Source organism: Brachyhypopomus gauderio, unplaced genomic scaffold (genome assembly GCF_052324685.1).
Source record: "Brachyhypopomus gauderio isolate BG-103 unplaced genomic scaffold, BGAUD_0.2 sc54, whole genome shotgun sequence".
Taxonomy (NCBI): domain Eukaryota; kingdom Metazoa; phylum Chordata; class Actinopteri; order Gymnotiformes; family Hypopomidae; genus Brachyhypopomus; species Brachyhypopomus gauderio.
This window is the reverse complement of record NW_027506878.1, coordinates 321,085-331,758: the sequence shown is the minus strand read 5'-3', so window position 1 is coordinate 331,758 and position 10,674 is coordinate 321,085. Positions and strand designations below refer to the sequence as shown.

Below are 10,674 nucleotides of genomic sequence, written 5' to 3'. Positions count from 1 at the left end.
ATTTAAATTTACAGACTTTGTATATTTAAAGGAGTTTTCTTTTAAAAAGTCATTTTTCTGTATTTTACAGGTATATTCTCTTATTATGAAAAAGACAGAAAAATACTGTATTTATTTACAGTAAATATCTGTTAAAAAATGTTTTTTTTTACAGTGTATGTTCAGTGAAAGAATCAGAGAACGAACGAGAGCTTTCAGTTCATTGAGCGAATCAGAGAATATACGAGAGCCCGCAGTTCAGTGAACGAATCAGAGAGTGAACGAGAGCCCTCAGTACAGTGAATGAATCAGAAAGTGAACGAGAGCCCGCAGTTCAGTGAACGAATCAGAGAGTGAACGAGAGCCCTCAGTACAGTGAATGAATCAGAGAGTGAACGAGAGCCCTCAGTTCAGTGAACGAATCACTGAGCAACCGCAGTTCCCTCGCAATGAATGTCTCCGCCTCCAGATTCACGGGTTATTCGGTGATTCACAGACCACACAGTAGTTACACTGCCGGCCTGCACGGTCGCTGCTGAGCTCAATTACTGAACTGGAAAAGGAACGAATCAGCTGAGTGATTCAATTCTGTTCATTCACTCAAATGATTTGTTCATTTGTTGTATGTTTTGTTATTTTAGAGGCAATGGACTATTCCAGTGCTGAAGACTTTCATTGGGATTATGAAGGTTCAGGTACTGACTACACACCCAGTGGAACGTGATGGAGCTCATTTTTGTCACATATGAGAAGCTGTCCAGACATGTTCAGAAAATGTCTGTTTGAAGTTTGACTTTCTTGCTTATAATGAAACATGTGACACAGTCTGTAGTGTAGTTTGAAGTTTAGTTTCTGGTCTTACAACAGAACAAATATTACATATTTTAATGAATTTAGTAAAAGACAATACAATACATGAGAATCTGTTCTGTAAATTGTGTATGGTTAATTGTATTTATTACACACAATTCTTATTCAAAATATTCCAATTGATTTAAATATTGACAACAAACAGCTATATATTTGTGTGTTCGTTTCTATTTATTTTGCAGGTGACACACACCATCTCTCAAATCTGAGGATTGTTCTGCTGGGGTACAGAGGTGCTGGGAAGAGTTCAGCAGGAAACACCATCCTGGGCAGAGAGGAGTTTGAGTTGAAGACAACTGCTCAGTGTGTGAAGAGACAGGGAGAAGTAGCAGGGAGGAAGATCACTGTGGTTGAAGCTCCAGGATGGTGGATAAATGCACCTGTAGAGGAGAGCAGTGAGATACTGAAACAGGAGATTGTGCTCAGTGTGTCTCTGTGTCCTCCAGGACCCCATGTTCTACTGCTGGTGTTACGTGTGGACATAATTTTTAAATATGAGAGAAGAATACTAGAGGAACACATGAAACTTCTCACTGAGAGGGTCTGGAGTCACGCTGTAGTTCTGTTTACATATGGGGACTATCTGATAGACACACCAATAGAGCAATACATTGAGAGTGAAGACAGGGCCCTCCAGTGGCTGGTTGAGAAATGTGGGAACAGGTATCATGTTCTCAACAATCAGAACAGGGGTGATGACACTCAGGTCACAGAGCTGCTGGAGAAGATAGAGGAGATGGTGGCAGCAAACAGTGGCTGCCATTTTGAAATGGACAGAAAGATTCTACAGGAGGTGGAAGAGAAGAAGAGAGTATTAGAAGAGAGAGGAAGACAGAAGATGATGAAGGTACAGAAACAGAGAGAGGACATCAGAGGGGTTATGGGTAAGTTTCTGTTACATTGTTCTAATTCCACTTACATTCTTTCTGAGTCCTGAATCTTGTGCCTGGTCATAAAATTAAACTACTTGATCGTATAAAACTTTTTTTTCAGTCTCCTAATCAGAACTTCACTGAGAGCTTCAGACACTCTCATAGCAACATGCTGTATGTTGGAAATGATCACATATTAAATCTAAACTTGAATATCACTACATTTGGGAGTTAAAATTTTGCTCAATCATACCACACCTCACTGATGCAGAGCTTTAGCATTGAACACCACTTCCAGCTGTCTCCTGAACATGAACGCTCACTGTGTGACACTGAGGCGAGGCGACAGACGAGACAGGAATCCTTGCTTTCGCTTCCAAACGTCAAATTTATTTTATAACACAAATAGCGCTGATAGCGCATGTAGAACACTAAACACTCAAACACACGTACGACTCTGACAACGATGAGCACAGGACACTGTGCGAACGCACATTAAATAGACAAACCACATAATCCCCACATGATGACGAGACGAGCCACAGGTGAGACGAATCAGCACACGACGTAACCGCACCCACGCAGATTCACTGACGCAGACGAGTAGACGCAGGCGACGTAAACACACACCCAAATGGAGGGGTCGGGGACCTCAACGTGACACACTGGTATGACAGATTAACTGACTGAAAATGGATGTTGTGTGAAAATGCATTTTTAAAAAACTTTAGTCCTGAACAATATTGCAATATATTTTCACGCAGACACTTCATACAATTTTAGTCTCCTGCACATCTAAACTCAATCATAAGTTCCTCAGAAATTAGCCCCATGCTATATTACCTCAATGACAGAAGCAGCAGGACGCAGGATGATGGAACCTGCGGGATATACAGGAGGAGAGAAAACAGGGAACAGGTGTGTGTGCAGATGAGAGGGTGTGTCAGTAGGTGGGGCACTGTGAGCAGGGGCGTGTCTTGGTGCTGTTATGTCTGGGTGTGGGCGTTTGCCTGAGGAATTGGGGCCGGCCTACCGTGACTAACCAAAATTAAAATACTGAAATAGATATTTTTTACGAAATTATTTATAGATTTTGATTAAATGGGAGGAATAGATGCATGTGGATGTATTGAATAGCATTTTACAGCCTGTGAATTTGTAATGAACCAACCAGGCAGACAAGGATCCAAATGCGGAATATAGTTGCTTTTATTAGAGACATGAATACAGAGCACTCGAATGAGCAAATGACTCTGCAGAGCGTGTGTGGTGTATGGGTGCTGTAGTCAAAGTCAGGATGGTCCAGGGTCACGCCGGGTAGACAGAAGGCTGAAGGTACACGGGGACTAGGCAGGGAACAAGGTCTGGAATGAGAGCAGAGGTCAGTACACAGGAAGGCAATTGCAGGGACAAAACACTTGGTATGTAGCATAGCAACAATACTTCACAACCCGGAAGTGAGAGGGGGAAGCTTAATTAGTCGTGAAAATGGTGAGGTAATGAGCAGCAGGTGTACAGAATATTCCGGGAGGTCACGTGATGTTCCTAACAGAATGCTCATTGACATTTGAGTGAGTATTCGAATGAGTACCGTAAGATATTTCTTTAAACCTTTTTAATTACTATAAAATTCGAATATTGTTTTTGCAGTTTATGACATAGACCAGAAGAAGACTGTCTTATTCATAAAGGGCTGGTGTGACTCAATGATTTTATTCTATATTCTGTTCTGGAGCACGTAACCTTTAGATAATTTTATGAATTTAATAAAATATTTTTACAATACATGCTAATCTGTTCTGTAAATAATGTGGTTAATTGTATGTATTACACACAATTCTTAATATTTCAATTGTTTTAAATATTAACAACAAACACCTATATATTTGTGTGTTTATTTATATTTATTTTGCAGGTGACACACACCATCTCTCAGATCTGAGGATTGTTCTGCTGGGGTACAGAGGTGCTGGGAAGAGTTCAGCAGGAAACACCATCCTGGGCAGAGAGGAGTTTGAGTTAAAGAGAACTGCTCAGTGTGTGAAGAGACAGGGAGAAGTAGCAGGGAGGAACATCACTGTGGTTGAAGCTCCAGGATGGAGGAAGATTTACACTGTAGAGCAGAGCAGTGAGATACTGAAACAGGAGATTGTGCTCAGTGTGTCTCTGTGTCCTCCAGGACCCCATGTTCTACTGCTGGTGTTACGTGTGGACACAACTTTTAAATATGGGAGAAGAATACTAGAGGAACACATGAAACTTCTCACTGAGAGGGTCTGGAGTCACACTGTAGTTCTGTTCACATATGGGGACTATCTATTAGACACACCAATAGAGCAATACATTGAGAGTGAAGACAGCGCCCTCCAGTGGCTGGTTGAGAAATGTGGGAACAGGTATCATGTTCTCAACAATATGAACAGGGGTGATGACACTCAGGTCACAGAACTGCTGGAGAAGATTGAGGAGATGGTGGCAGCAAACAGTGGCTGCCATTTTGAAATGGACAAAAAGATTCTACAGGAGCTGAAAGAGAAGAAGAGAGTATTAGAAGAGAGAGGAAGACAGAAGATGATGAAGGTACAGAAACAGAGAGAGGACATCAGAGGGGTTATGGGTAAGTTTCTGTTACATTGTTCTAATTCCACTTACATTCTTTCTGAGTCCTGAATCTTGTGCCTGGTCATAAAATTAAACTACTTGATCGTATAAAACTTTTTTTCAGTCTCCTAATCAGAACTTCACTGAGAGCTTCAGACACTCTCATAGCAACATGCTGTATGTTGGAAATGATCACAATATTAAATCTAAACTTGAATATCACTACATTTGGGAGTTTAAATTTTGCTCAATCATACCACACCTCACTGATGCAGAGCTTTAGCATTGAACACCACTTCCAGCTGTCTCCTGTACATGAACGCTCACTGTGTGACACTGGGGCGAGGCGACAGACGAGACAGGAATCCTTGCTCTCGCTTCCAAACGTCACGTTTATTTTATAACACAAATAGCGCTGATAGCGCATGTAGAACACTAAACACTCAAACACACGTACGACTCTGACAACGACGAGCACAGGACACTGTGCGAACGCACATTAAATAGACAAACCACATAATCCCCACATGATGACGAGACGAGCCACAAGTGAGACGAATCAGCACACGACGTAACCGCACCCACGGAGATCCACTGACGCAGACGAGTAGACGCAGACGACGTAAACACACCCCCAAAAGGGAGGGGTCGGGGACCTCAACGTGACAGACTCCCCCACCAAGGGCACTACCCGTCCCGGGGTGCCAACAGGACCCAGTCCCCCGAACCCACAACGATGGGCGGATCCGACGCGCTCAGTCCTGCATCTGGGAGGTGACCGCCCTCGATGGAGAGTCCGCCACAAACAGCCTAGAACACCCTCCCTGGGAAGACCAGGGAAAACACGTTAGACAAACATAACGGGACGTTTACAAACACACAAACAGGTACATTAACACACAGCGGCACGAGAGGGAAAAGGGGATTAGGCAGACATACGGGAACACACACGAACACTGGGACAGACAAACACGTGAATGGCGTCAGGCTTCACGCCAGAAGGAGAGCGGCCAGCGGAGAGAAGCCGGGGGCTGCGGGAGCTGCAGGTGCTGCGGTGGGCGGTCCTCCTCCTGCCCTCGCCGCAAACACTCCACCGGGTGCAGCTCGGCTGGCGGACGCGCCAGGTGCTGCGCGGCTGGTCTCTCCTCTCGGTGGACCACAGGGAAGTCCCCCTTCGCCTCGCGATCGCCCTCTGGACCTGGCAGTGGGAGCTTCTTCCTTGACCTCCATCTCCTCCTCACTGCCCAAGCTCCATCTCATGGGCTGCTCCGGGCTGCCACCCCAGGAGTAGTCCATGTCACTTCTTTTGGAGCGTTCGGGGGATATGTCCACCCCTGGACTGTTCCTCCCCTTCAAGGTCCCGGTGGAGAGCTCCGAAGGGGGCGGACTCTCTTCCTCCTCCTCCTCTGTGTATGACTCACCGTCCGCACGCTCGGAGCCACCCGAGCACACGGACGGAGGGTAGTCCTCTTCCTCCTCCTCCTCCTCACTGTAGTCTACGGTGGGAGCGGAGCACATGGACGGAGGGTAGTCTTCTTCCTCTCCCACTCCCTCACCGTAGTCTACGGTGGGAGCGGAGCACACGGACGGAGGGTAGTCCTCTTCCTCCTCCTCCTCCTCACTGCAGTCCGCGGTGGGAGCAGAGCACACGGAGGGCAGACGGTCTTCCTCCCTCTCCTCCTCCTTGCTCGGGGAGTCTTCCTCCCCAAACTCGCTCTCCGGGGTCTTCTCCGTCGAGCAGATCTCGAAAGAGCCCACCCGCAGTGGCGAGAGTTCCCTGGTGGGAGAGGGGTGTCGCTCCCTCCAGATCCGCACCGCGGACTCGCGGAAGTACTCCGCCCTCTCCGGGCAGTCAGACTCCCGAGCTTGATGGAGCATGAAGGAACACACAGGGTCCTGCTCCATCATCTCGGGAGTCACTGTGGCCTTGCGGTGCTGGACAGGGGAGGTGGCATGGTGTCGCTTACTGGGTCTTTTACCCTTCTTTGCCCGGGTGGTGTAGCCTGGCATTCTGTCTCCTGAGTTCGACTCATCGTTCTGTGACGCTGGGGCGAGGCGACAGACGAGACAGGAATCCTTGCTTTCGCTTCCAAACATCACGTTTATTTTATAACACGAATAGCGCTGATAGCGCATGTAGAACACTAAACACTCAAACACACGTACGACTCTGACAACGACGAGCACAGGACACTGCACGAACGCACATTAAATAGACAAACCACATAAACCCCACGTGATGACGAGACGAGCCACAGGTGAGACGAATCAGCACACGACGTAACCGCACCTACGGAGATCCACTGACGCAGACAAGTAGACGCAGGCGACGTAAACACACACCCAAATGGAGGGGTCGGGGACCTCAACGTGACACACTGGTATGACAGATTAACTGACTGAAAATGGATGTTGTGTGAAAATGCATTTTTAAAAAACTTTAGTCCTGAACAATATTGCAATATATTTTCATGCAGACACTTCATACAATTTTAGTCTCCTGCACATCTAAACTCAATCATAAGTTCCTCAGAAATGAGCCCCATGCTATATTACCTCAATGACAGAAGCAGCAGGACGCAGGATGATGGAACCTGCGGGATATACAGGAGGAGAGAAAACAGGGAACAGGTGTGTGTGCAGATGAGAGGGTGTGTCAGTAGGTGGGGCACTGTGAGCAGGGGCGTGTCTTGGTGCTGTTATGTCTGGGTGTGGGCGTTTGCCTGAGGAATTGGGGCCGGCCTACCGTGACTAACCAAAATTAAAATACTGAAATAGATATTTTTTACGAAATTATTTATAGATTTTGATTAAATGGGAGGAATAGATGCATGTGGATGTATTGAATAGCATTTTACAGCCTGTGAATTTGTAATGAACCAACCAGGCAGACAAGGATCCAAATGCGGAATATAGTTGCTTTTATTAGAGACATGAATACAGAGCACTCGAATGAGCAAATGACTCTGCAGAGCGTGTGTGGTGTATGGGTGCTGTAGTCAAAGTCAGGATGGTCCAGGGTCACGCCGGGTAGACAGAAGGCTGAAGGTACACGGGGACTAGGCAGGGAACAAGGTCTGGAATGAGAGCAGAGGTCAGTACACAGGAAGGCAATTGCAGGGACAAAACACTTGGTATGTAGCATAGCAACAATACTTCACAACCCGGAAGTGAGAGGGGGAAGCTTAATTAGTCGTGAAAATGGTGAGGTAATGAGCAGCAGGTGTACAGAATATTCCGGGAGGTCACGTGATGTTCCTAACAGAATGCTCATTGACATTTGAGTGAGTATTCGAATGAGTACCGTAAGATATTTCTTTAAACCTTTTTAATTACTATAAAATTCGAATATTGTTTTTGCAGTTTATGACATAGACCAGAAGAAGACTGTCTTATTCATAAAGGGCTGGTGTGACTCAATGATTTTATTCTATATTCTGTTCTGGAGCACGTAACCTTTAGATAATTTTATGAATTTAATAAAATATTTTTACAATACATGCTAATCTGTTCTGTAAATAATGTGGTTAATTGTATGTATTACACACAATTCTTAATATTTCAATTGTTTTAAATATTAACAACAAACACCTATATATTTGTGTGTTTATTTATATTTATTTTGCAGGTGACACACACCATCTCTCAGATCTGAGGATTGTTCTGCTGGGGTACAGAGGTGCTGGGAAGAGTTCAGCAGGAAACACCATCCTGGGCAGAGAGGAGTTTGAGTTAAAGAGAACTGCTCAGTGTGTGAAGAGACAGGGAGAAGTAGCAGGGAGGAAGATCACTGTGGTTGAAGCTCCAGGATGGTGGAAGAATTACACTGTAGAGCAGAGCAGTGAGATACTGAAACAGGAGATTGTGCTCAGTGTGTCTCTTTGTCCTCCAGGACCCCATGTTCTACTGCTGGTGTTACGTGTGGACATAACTTTTAAATATGAGAGAAGAATACTTGAGGAACACATGAAACTTCTCACCGAGAGGGTCTGGAGTCACACTGTAGTTCTGTTCACATATGAGGACTATCTGATAGACACACCCATAGAGCAATACATTGAGAGTGAAGACAGCGCCCTCCTGTGGCTGGTTGAGAAATGTGGGAACAGGTATCATGTTCTCAACAATAAGAACAGGAGTGATGACACTCAGGTCACAGAGCTGCTGGAGAAGATAGATGAGATTGTGGCAGCAAACAGTGGCTGCCATTTTGAAATGGACAGAAAGATTCTACAGGAGGTGGAAGAGAAGAAGAGAGTATTAGAAGAGAGAGGAAGAGAGAAGATAATGAAGGTACAGAAACAGAGAGAGGACATAAGACGGGTTATGGGTGAGTTTCTGTTTCGTTGTTCTAACTCTAGTTACATTCTTTCTGAATTTTTCTGAATATTGTGCCTGGTGATAAAATTTAACTTCTTGATGATCGTATGAAGCTTTTTTCATCCTCCTAATCAGAACTTCAGTGAGAACTTCACACACTCTCAAAACAATGTGTTGTATGTTAGAAATGATCACACTTTTAAATCTAAACATGAATATATCTCCATTGAGGAGTTTTAATTCTACTCAATCATACCACACTGCACTAATTCAGACCTTTAGGTTAGAACGCCAATACCAGCTGTCTCCTGTACATGAGCGCTCTCGTATGAAAAATTATCTGACTGGAAATGGATGTTAAGTGAAATTGCATTTTTAAAAACTTTAGTCCTAAACAATATTTCAGTATATCTTCATGCAAAGACTTCATATAGTTTTAGTCTCCTGCACATCTATAATCAATCATAAGTTCCTCAGAAATGAGCCCCATATTACCTCAATTATCCTGATGTAGATCATGTAACGGGACAGAAGCAGCAGGATGCAGGATGATGGGACCTGCGGGATATACAGGGGGAGAGAAAACAGGGAACAGGTGTGTGTGCAGATGAGATGGTGTGTCAGTAGGCGGGGCACTGTGAGCAGGGGCGTGTCTTGGTGCGGTTATGTCTGGGTGTGCTCGTTTCCCCTGAGGAATTGGGGCCCGCCTACCTTGACAAATCGAAATTAAAATACTGAAATGGATGTTATTTACCAAATTATTTACAAATTTAGATTATATGGGAATAACTGTTGAATTTGGATATAATGAATAGCATTTTACAGACTGTGAATGCTCAGTGATGTTTGAGTGAGTATTCAAATGAGCACCGTCAGATATTTATTTAAACCTTTTAAATTACTATACAATTCTAATATTGTTTTTGTAGTTTATGACATAGACCAGAAGAAGACTGTCTTATGCATAAAGGGCTGGTGTGACTCAATGATTTTCTTCTATTTTCTGTTCTGGAGCACCTAACATTTAGATAATTTTATGAATTTAATAAAATATTTTTACAATACATGCTAATCTGTTCTGTAAATAATGTGGTTCATTATATGTAATACACACAATTCTTAATATTTCAATTGCTTTAAATATTAACAACAAACACCTATATATTTGTGTGTTTATTTATATTTATTTTGCAGGTGACACACACCATCTCTCAGATCTGAGGATTGTTCTGCTGGGGTACAGAGGTGCTGGGAAGAGTTCAGCAGGAAACACCATCCTGGGCAGAGAGGAGTTTGAGTTAAAGAGAACTGCTCAGTGTGTGAAGAGACAGGGAGAAGTAGCAGGGAGGAAGATCACTGTGGTTGAAGCTCCAGGATGGTGGATAAATGCACCTGTAAAGGAGAGCAGTGAGATACTGAAACAGGAGATTGTGCTCAGTGTGTCTCTGTGTCCTCCAGGACCCCATGTTCTACTGCTGGTGTTACGTGTGGAAACAACTTTTAAATATGGGAGAAGAATACTTAAGGAACACATGAAACTTCTCACTGAGAGGGTCTGGAGTCACACTGTAGTTCTGTTCACATATGGGGACTATCTGATAGACACACCAATAGAGCAATACATTGAGAGTGAAGACAGGGCCCTCCAGTGGCTGGTTGAGAAATGTGGGAACAGGTATCATGTTCTCAACAATAAGAACAGGGGTGATGACACTCAGGTCACAGAGCTGCTGGAGAAGATAGAGGAGATGGTGGCAGCAAACAGTGGCTGCCATTTTGAAATGAACAGAACGATTCTACAGGAGGTGGAAGAGAAGAAGAGAGTATTAGAAAAGAGAGGAAGAGAGAAGATGATGAAGGTACAGAAACAGAGAGAGGACATCAGAGCAGTGATGGGTAAGTTTATATCCTTGATTTGATGTAGGCTATTGTGTTAATTGCAGTGAAGCTGGCTTTTTGGCAACAAAAACATAACATCTAGTACAGGGGTGACAACCCGTCAGAGACCAAGAGCCACTATTTTTACTGTGTT

The 10,674-nt window shown here is 44.2% G+C and overlaps 1 protein-coding gene across 1 annotated transcript; it reads left to right on the top strand.

Moving 5' to 3' along the window:
* Window positions 1-625: 625 nt before the first annotated feature.
* LOC143488706 (GTPase IMAP family member 8-like) lies at window positions 626-10,178 on the top strand. The gene is made up of 5 exons (XM_076987555.1): window positions 626-674; window positions 1,032-1,733; window positions 3,637-4,338; window positions 7,951-8,645; window positions 10,101-10,178. The coding sequence occupies exons 1-5, from the start codon at window positions 626-628 to the stop codon at window positions 10,176-10,178; spliced, it is 2,226 nt and encodes a 741-aa protein (XP_076843670.1).
* The last annotated feature ends 496 nt before the right edge of the window (window positions 10,179-10,674 follow it).

Bases quoted from the DNA above. Each gene is read 5' to 3' on its own strand.
- LOC143488706 (XM_076987555.1), top strand. From the start codon at position 626: ATGGACTATTCCAGTGCTGAAGACTTTCATTGGGATTATGAAGGTTCA. The intron at 675-1,031 runs GTACTGACTACA...TTTATTTTGCAG, and splicing joins TTGGGATTATGAAGGTTCAG to GTGACACACACCATCTCTCA. The intron at 1,734-3,636 runs GTAAGTTTCTGT...TTTATTTTGCAG, and splicing joins GGACATCAGAGGGGTTATGG to GTGACACACACCATCTCTCA.